Source organism: Xenopus laevis, chromosome 7L (genome assembly GCF_017654675.1).
Source record: "Xenopus laevis strain J_2021 chromosome 7L, Xenopus_laevis_v10.1, whole genome shotgun sequence".
Taxonomy (NCBI): Eukaryota; Metazoa; Chordata; class Amphibia; order Anura; family Pipidae; genus Xenopus; species Xenopus laevis.
The window spans coordinates 136,312,493-136,336,475 of NC_054383.1; the positions used below are offsets into that span (position 1 = coordinate 136,312,493).

The following is a 23,983-nucleotide window of genomic DNA, read 5'->3' on the forward strand; positions in this document are numbered from 1 at the left end:
CAGCATCTGTGGGAATATTAGCAACTATTGTATCAATTCTAACGCTGCATGTAATGAAACTCAGAGATTCATTAAAGTAGGGATGCACAGAATCCACTATTTTGGATTCGGACGGACCCCTGAATCCTTTGCAAAAAATTCGTCCGAATACCGAATCCAAATCCTAATTTGTATATGCAAATTAGGGGTGGGAAGGGTAAAACATTTTTTACTTCTTTGTTTTGTGACAAAAAGTCCCCGATTTTCCTCCTAATTTGCATATGCAAATTGTGATTCAGTTCGCCGGGCAGAAGGATTCAGTCGAGGACAAATCCTGGATTCGGTGCATCCCTACATTAAAGATAACAAATGTTATATATTAACGTATGATTTGCTCTCAAACAGATTTCCATGTACTGCAGCACCGGCGCTTACACATTTGAGCAGCTGCGACAGGGGCCCAACTTGCAATGCATTTATACACTGGACGCTGTCATCTGCAAAGTGCAGGTGTCTCTGGACGAGCATTTCTCTAGGCTCTCAACCGAGACCGACCCACAAAAAGCCTCTCAAGTAGCCAAGAACCTCCTGCCTGCTGCCTTACAGCTTCTGGATATGTATGCATCTCTCACACGCTGCTACCTCCTGCAGAACCTCCCCGAAGAAGGATCGGATGAGCAGAAGCTGCTGGGATATGCTGCTGTGCTGGCAATTGGCTCTGCCAAGTGCAAATCTAACACCCTGGGTAATGAGCAAGCAAATACATCCACTAGAAATGTTATGTCCAGGAGGTTACCTTAAAGGATAAGTTAGCCTTGAAAATAAGTGAATGTAAAATTGATTAGGGTGCAAATTCTAAGCACTTCTGCACTGTACCTTCATTATTTATTTTTCTACTTAGGAAAAACAATTAGAAACATTTCTGAAATCTTTCCTAAGCAGAAGAACATCAGAGCAGCCTCTTTCTTTCTCCTGACAACTTCCTTGACTACTTGCTGGTCAGACTGGTGGGAAACTGACCAGCAGTTGGCGCTGTTGTAACAAAATTCATTCATAGTAACAGTACATTTATCCCTTAATATCTTGGAATTAAAAATAAATCAATAATGAATATACATTGCAAAAGTGCTTAGAATAGCCCCCCCATGTCAATTTTATATTCACTTATTTGAAAGGTTTACTTATTCTTTAAAGAGCTGGAGAATTGTCCTTTCCAGAACAACAGATGAGTGAGTGGTCTTTTGTTCCATATTTTTATGCCCCCAAATACCTATTTTTCACATAGGGTCCCAATTTCCAGTTAACTATTACACTTTAGAGCTGAAAGTGAGTGCCCTTTTATTTGATATTTTCTAACATGAATATTTTCACCATCCCAGGCCCAGTCTTGGTACAAAATCTTCCGACTGCCGTGCAGTCTCTTTGTGAGTCTTGGAATACCATCTACACTAATGAGTTTCCCAGCATTGGCTCATGGGTAAGTGTTGAACTGCGCCTCTCTTATTTTCTTATGTTTCGTTTTTGTGATTTACAGAGTAGCATGCCTTTTTTTTTCCAATTTTAGTAGCATCTTTCTGGAATAAGTGTCCCTCACAGCTACCTGTAAAATAAAAATTTTGTCAGCATCTATTTAAAGAATAAGTAAATCTTAAAACTAAGGGGCAAATTCACTAAGCGCCGAACGCTAGCGTTACTGCGCTAGCGTTTGTCATTTTCGTTACTGCACAAATTCACTAACGAACGCTGGCGTAGTTTCGCTAGTGTAACTTCGCACCCTTACACCTGGCGAAGTTTCGCTAGCGACGTAACTACGCAAATTTACTAACGCGCGCAGTGAACTGAACGCTACCTTTTACGCTAGACTTCCTTCGCCACCTCAGACCTGGCGAAGCGCAATAGAGTAGATAGGGATTGTTTCAAAAAAAGTCAAATTTTTCTAAGTCCCAAAAAACGCTGGCGTGTTTTCTACATTATGGGTGATAGGCTGAAAAAGATCGAAAAAATTTTAGGGGCTCCCCTCCTTCCCCCTACATTTCCTGACTCATGGCAACTTACCTAGACAGTGGGCACATGTGTAGGGCAAAATAAAATTTTTATTTGATGATTTGAAGGTTTTCTAGGCATTTGTAGTGCTGATATGTATTCCTCCATTGAAATTTGAATTTCGCGCCGTATGCAAATTAGCCTTTGCTAGCGTAACTTCGCTTTACTTAGCGAATCAACGCTAGAGCAACTTCGCAACCTTACGCTACCCCTGAGCGCAACTTCGGATTTTAGTGAATTTGCGGAGCGCTGGCGAAACTAGGCCTGGCGAAGTGCGGCGAAGTTGCGCCTGGCGCAACTTCGAATCTTAGTGAATTTGCCCCTAAGTGAATGCAAAATTGATGAGGGGGCTATTCTAAGCACTTTTGCATGTACAATCATTATTTATTTTTAATTCCAAGATATTAAGGGATACATGTACTGTTACTATGAATGAATTTTTATAACAGCGACACCTGCTGGTCATTTTCCCACCAGTCTGACCAGCAAGTAGTCAAGGAAGTTGTCAGGAGAAAGAAAGAGGCTGATGTTCTTCTGCTTAGGAAAGATGTGAGAAAGGTTTCTAATTTTATTCCTAAGCAGAAGAACATCAGCCTCTTTCTTTCTCCTGACAACTTCCTTGACTACTTGCTGGTCAGACTGGTGGGAAAATGACCAGCAGGTGGCGCTGTTGTAACAAAATTCATGCATAGTAACAGAACATGTATCCCTTAATATCTTGGAATTAAAAATAAATAATGAATGAATGTACATTGCAAAAGTGCTAGTCCCCTCATCAATTTCACATTCACTTATTTTAAAGTTTTACTTATCCTTTAAGCTTGAGGAGCGGAAAGTTGTATTTATTTATTTTGATAGCACCACACATTTATGTTGTGCTTTTCAAGGTGTAAACACAAAGCATGTACAGTTATGTATTTATTTTCACTGGTTAATGTATAATAAGTGCAAAGAGTTTCTGTACACAGTTGGGATGAGGTCCCTGCCCTAAATATCTTATAATCTATTGAAGTTTTGGCACTTTGATGATTTTTAGTAGATAGTTTGGCATGCAGAAATACAATTTTGTGTCTTTTTGTGGCATCTGATATTAACAGCAGATTTGTTTGTCTTCCAGCGCAATGCATTTGCCAATGACACAATTCCCTCCGAGAGTTATATCGGCGCTGTACAAGCAGCTCACCTGGGAACTCTGTGTAGTCCGACTCTGTCTCTCGCTGCCTCCCTTAAGCACGTTCTCCTGTCGCTTGTCAGGCTCACTGGGGATCTGATCATGTGAGTACTGTGCGGGGCAAGTTGGGTCAGCAAATTGGGAGAGTTTTACTTACTCATTGTGTATGTTTCCAGCATTTTGAATTGTTGAATTTACTTAAAGGGATACTGGCATGGGAAAAAAAAAAATTCAAAACTCATCAGTTAATAGTGCTACTCCAGCAGAATTCTGCGCTGAAATCCATTTCTCAAAAGAGCAATCAGATTTTTTTTATATTCAATTTTAAAATCTGACATGGGGCTAGACATTTTGTCAATTTCCCAGCTGCCCCAAGTCATGTGACGTGTGCCTGCACTTCAGGAGAGAAATGCTTTCTGGCAGGCTGCTGTTTTTCCTTCTCAATGTAACTGAATGTGTCTCAGTGGGACATGGGTTTTTACTATTGAGTGTTGTTCTTAGATCTACCAGGCAGCTGTTATCTTGTGTTAGGGAGCTGCTATCTGGTTACCTTCCCATTGTTCTTTTGTTTGGCTGCTGGGGGGAAAAGGGGAGGGGTGATTTCACTGCAACTTGCAGTACAGCAGTAAAGAGTGATTGAAGTTTATCAGAGCACAAGTCACATGACCAGGGGCAGCTGGGAAATTTACAAAATGTCTAGCCCCATGTCAGATTTCAAAATTGAATATAAAACAATCTGTTTGCTCTTTTGAGAAATGGATTTCAGTGCAGAATTCTGCTGGAGCAGCACTATTAACTGATTCATTTTGAAAAAATGTTTTTTTTCCCATGACCGTATCCCTTTAAAGGGCAACTAAAGGCTTTGCTAACTCTACACAGGGCCTCTGAATGGATTCCCATGCCCAGTGCATTATCACTGACCATGTCATTTCTCTAGAGATTTGTTAGCATTAATGGCTGGTCTCATCTATAGATGCAGCAATAGGTCTGGAGCATAGAATGTGTTGCCCAGAAGGCATATGAAAATCATTACACATTATTCATAAGGTTTTATTATGATAAACCAACGACTTAAAGGTTGTTCACCTTTCAGTTAACTATGATGCAGAGAGGGATATTCTGAGACAATTTGCAATTGGTTTTCATTTTTTATTATTTGTGGTTTTTGACTTATTCAGCAGATCTCCAGTTTGCTGTTTCAGCAGTCTGGATGCTAGGGTCTGAACTACCCTAGCAACCATGCACTGGTTTGTAAAAGAGCCTGGGAGAGGGACTGAATAGAAAGATGAGTAATACAAAGTAGCAATAACAATACATGTGTAGCCCTACAGAGCACTTGTTTTTTTAGATGGGATCAGTGACCCCCCCCCATTAGAGAGCTGGAAAGCTTCTGAAGATTCAGAAGAAAAAGGCAAATTAAATTAAATTTTTTTATTTAACTGTAAAAAAGAGAAAACAAAGTCCAATTGAAATTAGACATTCTAAAACTTTCTTAAAGGTGAACTATCCCTTTAAAGGAGAAGGAAAGGCTAAAATTAAGTGAGATTTATCCGAAAGGTCTATATAAATACACCAGTCCTCTGTCAAAAGAAACACAGTATTTCTTTCCTTCTATTGTGTACTCATGGGCTTCTGTATCAGACTAACTGTTTTCAGCTTAAACCTCCAGGGCTAGGGCTTGAGCATGCTCAGTTTGCTCCTCTCTCCTCCCTGCTGTAATCTGAGCCCAGAGCTATGAGTGAACAGTGAGAGACTCCGGCAGGAAGTGATGTCACACCAAGCTAATATGGCAGCTGCTATCCTAAGAAAACAGCTTCTAGAGCTGATTACTTAGATATGGTAAAGCATTCTGCAGAATATAGTGTTATAGCTTGCACTATTCTAATCTATCAGCCAATTGGATACTTTTGTTTTTAGTTATTTTTATTGGATTTTCTAAAGGTACAAGTATGCATGCACAGACATGATGTAATAATAAAGGTTACAGCCATGAATAATTGTTTTTCTTATACATGCATATTTATTTATATCATAAGAACATTTGTCCTGGGACTTATGTATAATATGGCCTTTAGATAATACATATGCATAATCAACAATGTATTGTAGGTATTTGTGTTTGCATCCCTTTAAAATATGCCTTGCAGCAACCTGTTGATTTTTAAACTTAACTAAACATAAAGCCTAAGATTTACCCGTATATCTATCTGAGTGGAACTTGTCTGGTGGTACCAGTGTGGATTGTTTATTTAGCAATATCTGATTTGCTTCCTGGTGCTACTTGCCTTTTTTTAAGCTATCAGGTTTTTCTCCAAGTCATCTTGGGGGACACAGGGACAGTGGGGTATAGCTGGTACATCCAGGAGGGCAGGACATAACAGTAGGAAAAAATTACCCCTCCCCTACTGGCTATACCCCCAGCAGGCGGAGCTGTTGTGTCCTCAGGAGGATAGGACATAAAATTTCCCGCACCTGAGTGGGCAGCACAGTTGGCTTCCGGGATACCAAAATTGGCCCAGTCACTGGATCAATTGCTCTCTCGTCTTGATAAGCCCAAGATGAAAGCTTCTAAGTGTAGAGCTCCTTCTCCATCCGAGGAAGAGAGTGATTTCCCTCCCAGATGTTTTTCACCATCTATACCAGATTCAGGAGAGGACTTTGATCGCTCAGAAGGTGAGCTTTCATCAAACTCAGACAAAGAGGATGAGGATTCACACAGGAATTCTTTGGAATCAGTGGATACCTTAATTTCCTCGGTCCTTGAGACCCTTAACCTCCAGGACCCAGGAGCCTCATCTTACGCCACTAAGAGCCTATTCAAACGTCACAGTAAGACTTCACCAGTCTTCCCCTCTCACTCACACTCTCAGATCATCCAACAAGAATGGTATAATCCAGAGAGACGTTTTCAAACAAATAGAAAGTTCCAGAAGCTCTACCCATTTACTAAGAAACTAACAGAAAAGTGGTCAATGCCACCCTCGGTTGACCTGCCAGTATCCAGGCTCTCCAAGAACACCGCCCTTCCTGTCCCAGATGCCTCTTCCTTCAGGGACTCAATGGATAAAAAGCTAGAGACTATTCTACGTTCGGCATTCTCGGCTTCCGGCACCGCCCTACGGCCTGTCCTAGCCATGGCATGGGTTAGCATGGCAGTTCAGTCCTGGTCAGTCTCCCTACTCACCTCAATTACCTCTGGGGCAACCCGCCATGAGCTTTCTCAATGGGCATCCCAGATTAAGGAAGCAAATGATTACATGTGTGAGGATTCGCTCAATGCCATTCAGGTCATCAGCAGATCATCGGCACTCTGGATGAAACTGTGGTCAGCAGACCTTTCCTCCAAGAAGTCTACCATCTAGAATTTTCCTCAACTCCCCCCCCCCATCGTTTCTTTATGTCCAGACTACACAGGACTCAAACAAAAAGACAGCCTTCCTAGGCGCCATTTTCAACCTCCTACTATCACAGGTGATCACTCCTGTACCAGCCGCAGAGCTTTTCAAGGGCTTTTATTCAAACCTCTTAGTAGTGCCCAGGAAGGACGCATTGGTAAGACCCATTTTAGATCTCAAGGAACTAAACAAATTCCTTCGTCAACGAAGATTCAAGATGGAGTCTCTCAAATCAGTCATTGCAGCCATGTCCCCGGGGCAATTTCTGATCTCTCTCTCGACATAAAGGATGCTTACCCTCACGTCCCTTTTTTCCCTCCACATTAGAGATACTTGCGATTTGCCTTCCAGAATCAGTTCACAAGCCTTCCCTTCAGGCTAATGTCTGCCCGAGAGTCTTTACCAATATAATGGCAGCAGCAACAGCAGGGAGCACTAGACGAAGTCAACCTCATCTTCAAATGGGCCAAAACTCTTCAGACCCAACTGTCAGCGATTTACATTCCGGGACTTCTAAACTGGAAAGCGGGCTACCTAATCAGGCAATCCCTAGACCCGGGAGAGTGGTCATTGAAAGACGAGATCTTCCCTGAGATAACACTGATGTGGGCCACCCCAGAGGTGGATCCAATGGCGACTCGGCACAAACGCAAGGTCCCAATGTTCCTAGCTTGATACAGGGATCCACTAGCTCTAAAAGCCAAGTGGCACTTCCATCTGGCCTATGCCTTTCCACACCTGCCCCTCGTACCAAGGACTTTCAGAAAACTTCAACGAGAGCAGACCACTCTCATCCTCATAGCACCAAGATAACCTCAACGCTCCTGGTACACAGACCTTCTCAACATGTCCGTGGCAGAACCTTGGACCCTGACTCTAATTCCAGAACTTCTAACTCAAGGACCGATCCGGCACCCAAACCCAACAAGTCTAAATTTGACGGCGTGGCTCTTGAAACCGAAATTCTAACCCAGAAGGGGTTCTCCAAGGCAGTAGCTGACACCATGTGCACAGCCAGAAAGCCAGTCTCAGCAAGGGCTTATCATAGAGTTTGGTCTACCTACCACCAGTGGTGCGTATGTCATAAGACCCAGTTAAAAAACTCTCCATTCCCAACATTCTGGAGTTTCTGCAAAAGGGTATATCCCTAGGCTCTCTTAAGTCACAAGTCTCTGATTTATCAGTCCTTTTTCAGAAACGACTTGCTCTTTTGCCTGATGTCAAGACCTTTATGCAGGGAGCAGCACATATGGCTCCTCCAGTGCGAGCACCAGCTCCCCAATGGGACCTTACCTTAGTTCTACGAGCCCTTAAAGATCCTCGATTCGAACCGCTAGGATCAGTACCTCTTCTCCTTCTTCCTTCTGGCGATAGCCTCTGCAAGACAGCGTACTGTCCTGCAAACCACCTTTCCTTGATTTTCACCATGAGAGGGCGGTCATACGCACTATTCCATGTTTTTTGCCAAAGGTAGTATGTATGGTAGCAGGTTTCATTTGAACAAGGAGATTACGATACCGACCTTCTGTCCTTCACCTTCCAATCCTAAGAAGAAGGCTCTACACACCTTGGATCCTGTTAGAGCTCTAAAGCTCTACCTACACAGAGTCTGGGACATTCCCAAAGTGGACTCCTTAATAGTCGTTCCTTCAGGCCCCCACCAAGGAGGGGCGGCCACAAAATCTTCCATTTCACGATGGATCATGCAAGCAATTCATAGAGCCTAAGTGGCAAGATGCCACCAGCTAGACTCAGAGCTTTTTCTGCTAGGGGGATGAGTACGTCCTGGGCGTTTAGGAACCAAGCATCAGCAGAACAGCTTTGCAAGGCAGCTACGTGGACTTCTGTCCACTCATTCTCAAAATTCTACCATTTCGATACATTTGCGGCTTCTAACACTCGCTTTGGCAGAAAGGTGCTTCAAGCCGCAGTGGTCAGTTCCACTTAAGCCTCACTCTCCCACCCGGAGGATTTAGGGGACAGCTTTGGTACGTCCCCTCTGTCCCTGTGTTCCCCAAGATGACTTGGTGAAAAGGAGATTTTGTGTACTCACTGTTAAATCTTTTTCTCTTCAGACACTTGGGGGACACAGGGCTTCCCTCCATGGACTGAGGCTCTCATTTTTCCATCAGACATGTTACATTTAGTACTAAGTTGTTATGGTTAATAAGATTTTTCCTGTTGACTGGAACAAACTGGTCTAAGCTCCGCCTGCTTGGAGTATAGCCAGTATTGAAGGGACTAGTTTTAAACCATAGGGGTGAAAACCGTGAGCAATCGTTTTTATCCCTAGGGAAGTGTTTTTGGGCTAATTTCCAGTCAGTTATTGTGACCTTCATGGTTCGTGTAATGTTCTTGTTAATACCTAATCCTCTATGAAGCAGGTGCCTCCGAGAGTCCCACTAAATGTGACTCAAGTATAGTGGCTGCGTTCGAGCCTGTTGGTGAAGCCCAACACCATGCTGTCACGAGTCTAGCTGATAAGTAGTACATACGCATGTTTGGTCCAGCTAGTCCCCCAGCATCTATGGGGAGTTGTAGTGTGGCTAGGGAGACTCGGGGGGCAGAGTTCACCCAGTAAAGTGATGTAAGTAGCGAGTCTATTTTTTTTTTTTTTTTTTTAAAGAGGGAGGTTGGAATGCTTATGGGAGACTGGCGAAATACATATGTAAATCGTGGAATTAAGAGCATTTTAAAAAGGTTGATTTTTTCCTATAGTTGTCAGGGGCAACTGTGCCCAAGTTTGCCCTCTAAGCTAGTTAGAATAGGGGCCACATTTAACTCTAGAATCCTGTCCATGTCTCTGTATAATTATTCCTAAGTATTTAAATGAGTCAGCCCAAGTTACATTGGTCTGGATTTGAGGTTGGTCTGGGTTGAATTGGTCTATAGGAAAAATTTTTGTTTTTTTACCCAATTAATTTTGAGACCTGAGAATGTTGTATGGCCATTAATCATTTCCAGCGCCGTGGTGAGTGATGCATATGGATTTTCAAGAAATAATAGAGTATCATCTGCATACATTGCAATTTTTTCCCATATGGCGACCAACCTTGAGCCCAACGAAGTTTACATTTTCTTTCACAAGTATAGGTAGGGGCTCCATTGCTGGAGCAAATAACAGCGGAGAGAGGGGGCAACCCTGCCGAGTGCCCCTGGAGAAAGTAAAGGACTATGACACATTTTGGTTAGTTTTAACCTTGGCCCTAGGGTTACTATATAAAGCTTGCACCCATCTTAGAACATTTTTCCCAATGCCCATTGATCTCATTATGGCCCACAGATATGCCCACACCACTGAATCAAACACTTTTTTGTTGTCTCTACCACTCTACTGCCCGAGTTATCATGTTTGGCTGTGATGTTTGTGCCAATTGGATACTTTGTTTCATTATTTTAGCTGCTCTAGCACAGGCTACTGAGAGTAAGAAAACTAGAGCAGCCTTTGTCTGTTTTTGTGCATAGACTTATTGTTGTTAAAAACAGTACATGGGGTGCATGGGGTATGAGAGGATGTAAAGTTTGGGAGCAATAGAGGAAATCTTTGACATGACTTCAAGCAACTTTTACTACTGAGCCAGTAATGCAAGTGCTGCTACAGATAACATCACCTTCATTGCCTACTATGTCTTAATGACTCTACTGTTTCAGATGGTACCCCGAGGATCTGAATTCACGGCAACTCATACAATCCCTGCTACCCCTTCTTCTGGAGAGCAGCACAGAGAGTGTGGCTGAGTTATGCATTACCTCCCTGGAGCGGGTCCTGGGCCCAGCAGAGTCCGATGACTTCCTCTCATGCGTCTACGAGAAACTCATAACCGGCTGTTACAATATCCTGGCCAACTACTCGGACCCAGCAAGGTGAGTTATTCAATATAACTGGTCCCGGGACCACGAAATTTGAGACTGTTACTGATTGTTCTCTTCTCGACTTCCCAGTGGTCTTGACGAATCCATTTTAGAGGAGTGTCTGCAACACTTGGAGAAGCAACTAGAAAGCAGCCAAGCCCGCAAAGCAATGGAGGACTACTTCACTGACAGGTAGCAGGGAAAGTTATAATGCTGGGGCTGTAATCTAACTATAAGATGGGCATGCACAACCTGATATTGCTCAAAATATAAGGAAATGTCTGGGAATTCCGCAGTTCACTTCCTCAGCCGGTCCACATTCTGTTCTCCCTTGGATATAACAGCCACACCAAATTAAGAGATGAACCAGCGCTAAACAGCTTGAGGGTAGACAATACAAAAACAAAATAGCCTAATGTAGTATTCCAGGCTCTATTGCACACCCACAATTAGGGGAAGTGCTCTTTTTCCTTCACCTTTTGGGGTTTATATACCCTTTACCAATCCTTTTAAACAGTGACACCTTCTAGGGTATGAGATTGGTTACTCACAAATGTTTAAAATTCTGCAAGCATTGATATATTTTTTCTCTCTCCATTGTTCAGCCACCAGTAGTTCTAAAAGATGTTAGTGAAACCTCAATTTTACATCCCCTGATTTTAAGTTTTCCCTTATTTTACATTGTTGTTTTGTTGTCCCACCTATATATTCTGCATAATACATTCCCTGATTTTACATTTTCCTGGATTTTACACCATTTTTTCTGGTCCCCTGAAAAACGTGAAATGGGGGTTCTACTGTACTTAAAATAGTGTAAAATCCTTTTAATAGTGTAAAACTATTTACACTATTTTAAGTACATTTTTTAGAACTACTGGTTGCTGAACAAGGCTTGCAGAATTTTAAATGTTTGAGTATCCAATCTCAAACCCTTTTGTTTTTGTACTGTCTGTCCTCAAGCTGTTTAGCGCTGGTTCATCTATTAATTTGGTGTGACAACTTGAAATTGACCTGGTTTGTTTAGAGTTGTGGTTCCCTATGCCTGAACAATATTAAAAATCCTGTCATGGTCAATGTGAAAGGATCGAGAAAGAGCTAATGCAGGTAGTACCATCAGTTTCTCTACCTTGGCCTTGAGTGGTGCTATAATGGCTAGTGATGGGCTTCCCACCTCTTTTGCCCCCCTTTCCCTACTCATCTAGCTCTTATATCATGTTCTTGTTCCCCTATGAGTATGTTTTGTTGGGAGCTCTGTCGTTGTGCATATTTGCTGTATTTTTGCTTACTCTGTATCTCTCTGGTTTCTTGCAGGGGAGAACTGGTGCAGATCATGATGGCTACTGCAAATGAGGCTCTCTCAGCCAAATTCTGCAACAAAGTCCTGAAGTTCTTCACCAAACTCTTCCAATTAAGTGAGTCTACAGTATTTATATTATTGCACATGTAACACTGCAAGTTATAAAATTAGGCTAAATAGTAGCTATGATACCACTCCGAAGAACCCGTCAGAAGCTATATTTTCTGCAGCTGCTTTGTAAGCTGTGCTTTGTTTCTTTGCAGCTGAGAAGAGCCCCAATCCCAGCCTTCTCCGTCTCTGTGGAACACTGGCTCAGCTTGCCTGCGTGGAGCCACCTCGCTTACAGTCTTGGCTCATCCGTATGACAGCAGCACCACCCAAAGACTCAGACCAATCGGAAATTGTGCAAGAGAACCGCCAGTTACTGCAACTGCTGACTGCTTACATTGTGCGAGAGAACAGGTGATCTGAAACTACCATCCTTCTGGGATTTCTGCTGGAAATGTAGTTCTCCAATCTCATCCTTAGTTGGAGTATAATTTATTGTAACCTCTTGCTTATCTGCAGCCAAGTAGGAGAAGGAGTTTGCACCGTGCTGCTCAGCACCCTCATACCCATGGCCACGGACCTTCTTGCTAACGGAGATGGAACTGGCTTTCCAGAGCTGATGGTGGTCATGGCAACATTGGCTAGTGCCGGGCAAGGGGCTGGACATCTACAGCTGCACAGAGCTGCCATGGATTGGTTGTCAAGATGGTGAGCAGGGAACCTGACCATCACAGTCTGCTTTTTGTGGGACCAATTTGTAAGGGTTTCTTAGGTTAGGGAGAATTCAAGGATAAGTAAACATTTAAAATAAATGAATGCATAAATGAGAGGAGGGATATTCTAAGCACTTTTGTAATTTATATTCATCATTTATTTTCTTTTTATTCCGAGATATTAAAAGATACATGTGCTGTTAAAATGGATGAATTTTGTTATAACAGCGCCACCTGCTGGTCATTTTCCCCACCAGTCTGACCAACAAGTAGTCAAGAAAGTTGTCAGGAGAAAGAAAGAGGCTGATGTTCTTCTGCTTAGGAAAATAATTAGAAATCTTTCTCAAACCTTTCCTAAGCAGAAGAACATCAGAGCAGCCTCTTTCTTTCCCCTGACAACTTCCTTGACTACTTGCTGGTCAGACTGGTGGGAAACTGACCAGCAGGTGGCGCTGTTGTAACACAATTCATTCATAGTAACAGTACATGTATCCCTTAATATCTTGGAATTAAAAATAAATACTGAATTTACATTGCAAAAGTGCTTAGAATAGCCCCCTTATAACATTTACATCCACTTATTTTAAAGGTTTACTTATCCTACTTCCTTCTATGGAAGTAAAGCTAAAGATTTCTTTTTCTGGAACACTGGTATCCAGTCTTTATCTATGCTAGTAGCCCTGTCTGTGTATATATTTTCTTTAGCTCCTAAATGTAAATCTTCTTTTGCAGTAAGAAGTACCTTTCACAGAAAAATGTTGTGGAGAAAATGAACAACAATGTGATGCAGGGGAAGGTAAGTATACAGCGTGTCTCCAGATCAAATAACTGCTCCTGTTATGCATTGGGCATCACTAAGGTGATTTTCTTTATAGCATGTGACCATCCTGGAGTGCACATGTCACATTGTGGCTTATCTGGCTGATGTCACCAATGCGTTGAGTCACAGCTCTGGACACGGGCACAGCCATCCTCCTGTTGACGGGGAGGAGAGAGCAATAGAGGTGGATTCTGATTGGGTGGAGGAATTGGCTGCTGAGGAAGATGACTCTCAGGCTGAGGACTCTGTAAGTACATGATCCCCTGCACCCTAACCCCACCGAATCTGCATCTCTTTTTCCCACCAGATACACCAGCCTGCATCGACCTTCTCAAAAAATTAATGAATGTATAGAAACATAGAGTATAGAGTAATTACAGTCTATAGAAGCTTTTTTCCAGTATGTCAGATGTTTTCTTATTTGTTGTGATCATAGAGTCTGCTTGACAAGACTCCCCACAACTGAACCTACACCTTAATTTCAGTAGGGTGCTAAGGAGTCTTTCCAGCCTTGCCAAATTTGCATGCACACCCAACAAGTTAGGGCAAGTTGCAGGAAATCCATTGAACACTTGTTGTGCTGATTTTTTAAATTTTATTAACTTTATTTTTTCTTTAATTATAGGATGAAGATTCCCTGTGCAATAAACTTTGCACATTTACTATCACCCAGAAAGAGTTCATGAACCAGCATTGGTGAGTACTTGGCTGTTTATCCTTTACAATCTTTTTTCCTCCATTGTCATCTTGGGGGACACAGGAACAGTCGGTTTGGCTGGTACCACTAGGAAGTAGGACACAACAAAGTAAAACTAGAACTAGCTCCTTCCCTCCTTCCTATACCCCCCAGCAGGTGGAGCCCCAGTTCAGTTTTTTGTTGTGTCCTCAGGAGGGAGGACGTAAACGCTGAGCAGGGGAACTACACGGCGCATCAGTGGGGTAGCTGCTGCCATATATATTTCAGCAGTATCACCCAGATTGATATCTCCTCCTGCTTGACTCCAATACATTCCACTGCACGGGGATCTCAGAACAGCCCATCACTCCCCACAGAGAAGAAGGCTTGTTCACTTTCAAGCCATTTAGGCTTTCCGGGTATTGTCTTAACATGTCTGATGGGGCTAGTGAACCCCTTTTTACTAGGGGGGGCACATCTGTTAAATACTTAGCTTGTGCTAAATGTTGCAAACGTTTAACTAGGGGTCACAAGGAACCTATTTGTTCAAATTGTAATTCATCAGCTGTCAGTTCCAATTCCTCAGAGACTGCTCATCCTCAAGGGGCTCAGACTTCCCAGGGGCATTCAGGAAATGCTACCACAGTTCCCTCCCCGCAAGACCCTCAGGATATGCCGCTATGGGCTTCCCAATTAGCAACTCTGATCCCAAAATTAGCCCAATCCCTAGACAAACTTCTATCACGTCTTGACAGTCCTAATATCAAGGCACACAAAAGAAGAGCTTCACCCTCTTTTTCAGAGAATGAGAGTGACGGCGATGAACCCGAACAGTCCCTTCCACCCCCTGACCCAGCTCTCTCTGAGGGAGAGCTATGCCAGAGTGACCAGGAGGATGAGGGAACCCACACTTATTTGTCGGAGGCCATAGATGCCTTAGTGTCTTCGGTTCTAGCTACTCTCCACCTCCAGGAACCATAAACTTCTTCGGGAATTTCTAGCTCCCTCTTCAAGAGACACAGTAAGGTGTCACCAGTTTCCCCCTCCCACTCAACTCGATCAGATCATTGAACAATAGTGGGATAAACCAGAAAAGGCGTTTCCAACCTAACAGGAGATTTCTAAAGAATTACCCCTTTAGTACCGAAGCCGCAGAGAAATGGACTACACCCCATCACTGAATTGCTCCTGTATCGCCACTTTCTAAAAATACTGCATTTCAAGTCCCCGATGCCTCATCCTTCAATGATGCAATGGACAAAAAGCTCGAAGGTCTTCTTCGCTCAGCCTTTTCTGCTTCTGGCACATCTCTTCGTCCAGCCCTTGCCACGGCATGGGTTAGCAGAGCCATCCAAACATGGTCGGACTCTCTACTGGACGCTATTCAATCGGGGGTCCCATGCCATGAACTATCCTTTCTGGCCTCACAAATCAAGGAAGCAAACGACTACATTTGTGAATCATCCCTGGACACCCTCCAGGTCATCAGCTGCTGCTTGGTGGTCTTTGTGGCTCAAACTGTGGTCCGCTGATATGTCTTCCAAGAAATCCCTGACTTCCATTCAATGGAAAACTTCTTTTTGGTCCTGACCTCGGCAAACTCATAAGTCAAGCAACAGGTGGCAAGAGCACCTTACTCCCACAACCAAGAACATGCCTGTCCTTTCGTAGAGGGAAGTTTTTTCGGGGCTCCCAAAACAAGACATAGTGATCATCACCCCCTCGTCATACTACCTCAGGGAGAGGCCGTTGGGGGGGGGCAAGACCAGATCCTCCTGGCAAAGCCGCAAACCCTTTACCAAGACCACTTCAGCTTGACGGTCATCTCCAATCTACTCCAAAAGGAGGTGATCATTCTGGTTCCATCTGGAGAAAGATTCAAGGGCTATTATTCAAACCTGTTCATAGTCCCCAAAAAGGATTGGTCATTTTGTCCAGTTCTAGATCTCAAAGAACTGAACAAGTTTATTCGCCCACGCAAGTTCAAGATGGAATCTCTCCGCTCAGTCATCGCAGCGATGTATCCAAGGGAGTTCCTGGTTTTTCTACACATAAAGGATGCATACCTACATGTTCCTATTTTCCCTCCCCATCAGAGATTCTCACGCTTTGCCTACAAAAATCTACACTACCAATTCACGGCACTTCCATTCGGTCTGACATCGGCCCCACGGTTGTTCACGAAGATCATGGCGGCGGCCACAGAGGTTATCCGCAAGAGGGGAATCTAAATCACGATCTTCTCATCAAGGCTCCATCAGTCTCAGGAATCACAGCAGGCCCTTCAGGTCACAGTAATGACACTACAAGACCTGGGATGGTGTCTCAACGGGAGCAAGTCCTCTCTGGTTCCCAGTCAGTCGACAGTTTTTCTATTGATGCAATTCGACACACTGAAGCAGAGGATCTCTTTACCTTAAGAGAAGATCCTCCGCCTACAATCTCTGGTCAAGAACCTTTTAGCGAAACCAGCTCACACTGCCAGGTTCTGCATGAAGGTTTTAGGGGTTATGGTGTCGACAATGGATGCGGTATCCCTCTCACAGTTCCATCTCAGGGAGCTACAGTGGAATATACTATCATCATGGAAAAAGAATTCTCTCTTTCAGATGATACGAATCTCCTCCAGGACCCGAACATCCCTACTTTGGTGGTTGAACAGCAGCAACCTCCACAAGGGAAGACCGCTTGTAATCCCTCAATGGTGCGTTCTGACAATGGATGCAGGCCTATTCGGATGGGGAGTGGTACTAGAAGGCAGAACAGCTCAGGGCCTATGGTCAATGGAAGAGAGCAAACTTTGAACAACATACTCTAGATTCGGGCAATCCGCCTGGGACTAGTTCACTGGCAACGCAAACTCACAGTTCAAGTCATGAAGGTTCAATCGGACAATTCCATGGCAGTCGCTTACATAAACCACCAGGGCGGAACAAAGAACAGAAAGGCACTGAATGAGGTCAAGCTCATCTTTCACTGGGCGAAAAGCAATCAGACGCTGCTGTCCGTCATATACATACCAGGAATCCAAAACTGGGAAGCAGACTTCCTCAGCAAGCAGTCCCTGTATCCGGAAGAATGGTCCCTAAAAGGGGAAGTTTTCGACGAGATAGTAGACAGATGGGGAATACCGGACGTGGATCTCATGGCCACCCTTCACAATCGAAAGGTACCCAGCTTCTTCACCAGGAATCGGGATCCTCTAGCACAGAGTGTGGACGCTCTAACATCGGTACGTTCCCACTGTTCCTGTCTCCCCCAAAACACCAATGGAGAAAAGGAGATTTTGTATACTCACTGTTAAATCTCTTTCTCGGGGGACACAGGACTTCCCTCCCTGGATAGGGGGTTTCGCTACCTGTCAGATGTGGTCTTTTCAATATTTTCATGTTCTGTAAATTGTCACCAAGTTAGGTTAATTCTTCATTAAACGGTTATGATAAGGATTATTAGTTACATTATGATGACTTTGGTACAAACGGAACTGGGGCTCCGCCTGCTGGGGGGGTATAGCTGGCAGGGGAGGAGCTAGTTCTAGTTTTACTTTGTTGTGTCCTACCTCCTAGTGGTACCAGCTAACCCGACTGTTCCTGTGTCCCCCAAGAGACTGAATAGAAAGAGATTTAACGGTGAGTACATAAAATCTCCTTTTCCTGTGGTATAATCTTTCTTGTAAAGGGGTCTCCAAATAGTTAGATGGTTACTCACTGTATATAGGAAGTGGCCCAGGTGCACCGCCCTTAGCAGGGGAGAGGACAAACCAAAAATTCTTTAAAGCAGGTACTGAAATGAAGGCAATAGTCCACCAGGTTTTAAAATTGAAGTAAAGTAATTTGTGTCCGCCGCCTTATGCATTTCGTGTTATGACTAAGCATTTGTAACACGAAACGCGTAAGGCTGTGAACACAATAAATTACTTTACTTCAATTTAATTACCTAGTGGAAGATTGCCTTCATTTGAGTGCTTTAAAGAATTTTCAGTCTTATTTCCTGTGTCTGAATGAACATATCATCCTCTGTATATTGATTCTGAACTATAACAGAGCATAAAATTGGGGGCTTGCTCATTTTGTAGGTATCACTGCCACACGTGCAGAATGGTTGATGGCGTGGGAGTGTGTACGGTGTGTGCTAAAGTCTGCCACAAGGATCACGAGATTTCCTATGCTAAATACGGCTCCTTTTTCTGTGACTGCGGAGCAAAGGAAGATGGCAGCTGCCTGGTAAGTTTAAATGAACAGCATCCCCTTCCTGTGAAAGCAGTTAAAGGAACAGTTCAGTGTAAAAACAAAAACTGGGTAAATAGATAGGCTGTGCAAAATAAAAAATGTATCTAATATAGTTAGTTAGCCAAAAATGTAATGTATAAAGGCTTGAGTGACTGGATGTGTAACATAACAGCCAGAATACTACTTCCTGCTTTTCAGCTCTCTAACTCTTGAGTTAGTCAGTGACTATAAGGGGGGCCACATGGGACATAACTGTTCAGTGAGTTTGTAATTGATCCTCAGCATTCAGCTCAGATTCAAAAGCAACAGTTATGACCCATGTGGCTCCCCCTCAAGTCTCTAATTGGTTATTGCCTGGTAACTAATCATTGGAAACCAAGAGAGCTGTAAAGCAGGAAGTAGTGTTCTGGCTATTATGTTACACATCCAGTCACTCCAGCCTTTATACATTACATTTTTGGCTAACTAACTATATTAGATACATTTTTTATTTTGCACATCCTATGTGTTTTATTTTTACACTGAAATATTGCTTTAGATATTCTGCTAACCTCTTTGCTCTAAAGCTGAGCAAGATGACCAAGGTTAATTATAGTGTAAACTGTTGTCCTGCAATCCCATAGGATATGTCTGTCCAGACTCAAAATTCTATCTGCTAATGCTAACCATTAGAGTTGTGGTCAGATTATATTAATCTATTACCCTCACATAGGCCTTGGTTAAGAGAACCCCCAGCAGTGGGATAGGTTCCACCATGAAAGAATCTGCTTTCCAGAACGAGCCCCGCCTTCCAGACAGCACAATTCGCCACGTAGGTTCCGCCCTCTCAGACAAGGGCAAGGTCACCATCAGTGATGGAAAGGGAGACGACGACAAACCAAAGAGGAGCAGCTTGTGCCGTAACATCGAAGGCTGCAGAGAGGAACTCGTATGTCAGGTGAGTGGAGAGGAAGGTGGCTGGTTTAAATATACAGGACTGCTCTGCATTTTCCCATGATTAGCAGTTCTGTGACCTTTCTTTTTCCCTCACCATTTCACTAGTTAGCTGCTGGTTACTTGATGAGCATACACCCAGCAAATAGTAAGAGTAAGGAGCTGCACATAACTGCTGTTTGTATAAGTATATATATACTTATATTGTATATATGTGGAACAACACGGGGAGGCACATTTATCAAAGCTCGTATTTCAAATTCATGTGAGTTTTTAAAAACTCCCCTAAACTCCCATTAATTAGAAATTGACTAATCAAAACTTATTAATAAAACTGAATTTTTAAAACTGATGAATTGAATCGACCCGAAAAACTCGAATCAAATTCGATTCAAATTTAAAAAACTCATGAATGTCAGGAAGGCTGCAAACAACTCCAAATTGATCCCTGGACGTCTCCCGTTGACTTAAACAGCAATTCGCAGGTTTTAGGTGTCAAATTCGAGGGCCAGAGTAGGATAAATCAAATTACATTTTTTTTTTAAAAACTCGAATCGAATTTGAATAACTCCCTTATCAATTCAACCCTTAATAAATCTGCCCCTAAGTATAAACCAAAGTGAAGCATATGTGTTGGATCTATAGATGCATTTAAATGCACGGCCTTGGTTTGTGCGATTGGAAGGTACAGGTAACATGTATTCCTCCCTCTTTTCCAGGCGAATGTCTCCTTTGCACCCCTAGTCCTGGATATGCTGAACTTCTTGATGGGTGCCATACAAAATAACTTCCAGCAGGCTTCTGCAGTTGGGAGTAGCAGCCGAGCCCAGCAGGCTTTGGATCAGCTACACTCTATGGACAAGAGTGTGGAAATGACTGATCAGTTAATGGTAAGTGCAGGGGAGGCTTAGGACAATTGTGCAGCCGTAAGCATTGCTGCTGTGTAGCATTAGAGTTTTATTTGAGGTACATTTCTGTGCTTTTTCTTCCCCCCTCTAGGTTCCCACACTTGGCTCTCAGGAAGGAGCTTTTGAGAACGTGAGAATGAATTACAGTGGAGATCAGGGACAGACGATCCGTCAGCTGATTAGCGCCCATGTGTTGCGCAGAGTCGCAATGTGTGTCCTGTCCTCCCCCCACGGCCGGAGGCAGCATCTTGCTGTAAGCCATGAAAAGGGAAAAGTAAGTGTGTGCACGTGTCTTCTGTTTTTTTGGGGGTCATCAGCTGTTGGGCAGTGGGTGGGTTTAGATATAATTAACCAGGACATACATATCGGCATAGAGGGAGGTATTCTGGAGTAGGTGACCTTTGTATGGTTCGCTGGGTCACATGCACGATTATTGGACAGGCTGGAAAGTGTTCTTCCTGATGGGCCTCCATAAGATGAACGTTCTTACTTGACTTGTGCTGTCATAAGGGTAATTACTGACACATGTTCCCTTAACCCAATTTTCCTCTGGTACAACCAGGACTTGTAACATGTTACTCATTATTGCTCATTACTGAAACATTAAATAGCTCAACTTAAAATAAAACAATAAAAATGCACCTATAAAAAAAATAGCTAAAAAAGACTACAAATTAGTGGCATTTTATGACAACTATGACAAGTTCCAATTTAAAGGAATTAAAGTGTAAAAATAAAAACTTGGTAAATAGATAAAATAATAGCAAAATAAAAAACATGTATCTAATATAGTTAGCTAAAAATGTAATGTATAAAGGCTGGAGTGAGTGGATGTGTAACATAATAGCCAGAACACTACTTCCTGCTTTTCAGCTCTCTAACTCTGAGTTAGTCAGTGACTATAAGGGGGGCCACATGGTACATAACTGTTCAGTGAGTTTACAATTCATCCGCAGCATTCAGCTCAGATTCAAAAGCAACAGTTATGTCCCATGTGCCTCCCCTCAAGTCTATGATTGGTTACTGCCTGGTAACCAATCAGTGGAAAGCAAGAGAGCTGAAAAGCAGGAAGTAGAGTTCTGGCTATTATGTTACACATCCACTCACTCCAGCCTTTATACATTACATTTTTGCCTCACTTACTATATTAGATACATTTTTTATTTTGCACAGCCTATCTATTTACCCAGTTTTTGTTATACTGAACTGTTCCTTTAAGGTAATACTAGGAGCATAAATCCACATTTTTGCTCTGTGCAGATTACAGTATTACAACTCTCTGCTCTCCTGAAACAAGCCGATTCCAGCAAGAGAAAACTCACCTTAACGCGCCTGGCCTCTGCCCCTGTTCCCTTCACTGTTCTCAGCTTGACTGGGAACCCCTGTAAAGAGGATTACCTGGCTGTGTGTGGACTTAAGGTAGGTGCATGGAGTTGTGCTTAGCAGGAGTTGTGTTTAAAGGAGAAGGAAAGGTTAAAACTAAGTAAGCCTTATCAGAAAGGTCCATCTAAATATACCAGTAAACCCCCAAAGTAGTGCTGCTCTGAGTCTCCTGTCAAAAGAAACACTGCATTTCTTTCCTTCTATTGTGTACACATGGGCTTCTGTATCCGACTTCCTGCCTTCAGCTTAAACCTCATTGCCCTGGGCAAGAGCATGCTCAGTTTGCTCCTGTTCCCCCTCCCCTCCCTTCTCTACTGTAATCGGAGCCCAGAGCAGGGAGAGACTCAGGCAGGAAGTGATGTCACACCATGTTAATACTGCAGCTCCTATCCTAAACAAACAGAGAGTTTCTAGAGCTTTTTACTCAGGTATGGTAAAACATTCTACAGAATAAATATAGCATTCTAGCTTGCACTATTGCAGCTAATCCATTGGCAATAAAATGCCTCCATAGCTTTCCTTCTCCTTTAATAGGTAATTTCCCAGACTGACTTGTTTGTTCTAAACCTTTTTATATTCTTCCCTAGGACTGTCACGTTCTGACGTTCAGCAGCTCTGGATCAGTCTCTGATCACTTGGTGCTTCATCCTCAGTTGGCAACTGGGAATTTTATCATTAAAGCTGTGTGGTTGCCAGGCTCTCAGACTGAACTGGCCATTGTAACTGCAGACTTTGTAAAGGTAAATAGGATGCTCATAAAACTGGAACTTAAAGGAGAAAGCCTAACTTAAGAAGTAGGTAGAAATGTTGTACATGATGTTTTGAGCTTCTGTACCAGCCCAAGGCAACCATAGCCCTTTAGCAGTAAAGATCTGTGTCTCCAAAGATGCCCCAGTAGCTCCCCATCTTCTTTTCTGCTGATTCACTGATTCACATGGTCTGTGCTGCTGTCACTTACTGAGCTTAGGGAGCCACTCACAATATACAGTACACATAGAATAGAAATGTCACAATATAAGGCTGATTAGTAATTAATACACATAATTACTACATGGCAGCACAGAAACCAGTGCAATTAGCATCAGAATTTAATAATCAGCAAACCTGTAGCATCAGCTTATATTACAGCCAGGGAAGCTCATTTTCTGCTGGATAATTAGTGACGAGCCCTAAGCTTAGCTTCTCAGCAGCCAATCAGAGCCCACTGAGCATGTGTGTGTCACACACTTTCCAAGATGGTGACCCCCTGTGACAAGTTTGAAGTCCTGGATCATTGCTGCTGGTGCAATAAGTTCACTATATGAAATATGCCATTTTTAGCCACATTAATTTTTAGGGTTTAGTTCTCCTTTAAAGGTATGGTAAGCCTGCATCTTAGAAAGGGCATCTCCCGCTATATATGTTGTTGATTTAGAATCTCTATCAGTACCTTGTGAGACCCAAGTATCTTCAAAGGAAGATCTTGCTGGATAATGCAACTTTCTCTATTTATTAAAGGTTTACGACTTGTCTTCAGATGCTCTCAGCCCCACATTTTACTTCCTGCTGCCGAGCTCCAAAATACGGGACGTCACTTTCCTTTTCAACGAGGAAGGAAAAAACATCATTGTCATTATGTCCTCTGCGGGTTATGTGTACACTCAGCTCATGGAGGAGGCCAGCAGTGCCAGGCATGGGCCATTTTATGTCACCAATGTTCTGGAAGTGAACCATGAGGACCTTAAGGTTTGTAAGGAGAGCATGGCCTGTGTTGTGTGGATTTGTTAAAGGGGTTGTTCACCTTTGAGTTAAGTTTTAGTATGACGTAGAGAGTGATATTCTGAAACCATTGAATATCAGTGATATTCTGAAACAAATTGTTTTTCATTTTCTATTATTTGTGTTTTTTTTAGTTATTCTACTTTTTATTCAGCAGCTCTCCAGTTTGTAATTTCAACAATCTGGTTGCTAGGGTTCAAATTACCCTAGCACCCGTGCATTGATTTTAATAAGAGACTAGAAAATTAGTAGGAGAGGCCTGAATAGAAAGATGAGTAATAAAAAGTAGCAATAACAATACATTTGTAGCGTTACAGAGCATTTGATTTTAGATGGGGTCAGTGACCCCCATTTGAAAGCTGGAAACATTCAGAAGAAGGCAGCAAGTAATTCAAAAACTATAAAAAAAAATAATAATAATAATAATAAAGACCAATTGAAAAGTTGCTTAGAATTGGCATACATGGTGCTACAACCTGTAGCTTAATCTCTGCCGGGGGTCTTTCCCAGGGCTTAAAATAATAACAGGAGGACCCTGGCTGACTAAAAGTCAACAACTTCAAAGACTGGCAAGAAGGGAATCTACAACTATGCCATTTTATGGAACATAAATTATTAATAACTAAAGAAAACCATTTAAACCAATAGACCACCTAAAGTTTGCCCAAATTGCTCACATCTTTCATAAGGTGCCCATACACTGAGAGATCCGCTCGTTTGGCGATGTCGTCATACGAGCGGATCTCTCCCCTATATGCCAACCTTGGGGTGGGCAATA

The 23,983-nt window shown here is 42.8% G+C and overlaps 1 protein-coding gene across 17 annotated transcripts in view; it reads left to right on the top strand.

Annotated features, from left to right (window-relative positions):
• LOC108695960 (E3 ubiquitin-protein ligase UBR4) overlaps positions 1–23,983 on the top strand; it is a 112,615-nt gene that overhangs the window by 20,028 nt on the left and 68,604 nt on the right. For all 17 annotated transcript variants that reach the window (XM_041569848.1, XM_041569853.1, XM_041569855.1 and 14 more), the window contains 18 exons: positions 385–724; positions 1,359–1,456; positions 3,140–3,297; positions 10,240–10,452; positions 10,531–10,632; positions 11,752–11,852; positions 12,001–12,199; positions 12,305–12,493; positions 13,231–13,294; positions 13,374–13,565; positions 13,944–14,014; positions 18,070–18,217; positions 18,936–19,160; positions 19,876–20,046; positions 20,156–20,338; positions 21,325–21,483; positions 22,035–22,187; positions 22,945–23,172. In XM_041569848.1, coding sequence (XP_041425782.1) covers positions 385–724; positions 1,359–1,456; positions 3,140–3,297; positions 10,240–10,452; positions 10,531–10,632; positions 11,752–11,852; positions 12,001–12,199; positions 12,305–12,493; positions 13,231–13,294; positions 13,374–13,565; positions 13,944–14,014; positions 18,070–18,217; positions 18,936–19,160; positions 19,876–20,046; positions 20,156–20,338; positions 21,325–21,483; positions 22,035–22,187; positions 22,945–23,172 — 2,994 coding nt within the window. The remainder of the gene's footprint in view (positions 1–384; positions 725–1,358; positions 1,457–3,139; positions 3,298–10,239; positions 10,453–10,530; positions 10,633–11,751; positions 11,853–12,000; positions 12,200–12,304; positions 12,494–13,230; positions 13,295–13,373; positions 13,566–13,943; positions 14,015–18,069; positions 18,218–18,935; positions 19,161–19,875; positions 20,047–20,155; positions 20,339–21,324; positions 21,484–22,034; positions 22,188–22,944; positions 23,173–23,983) is intronic.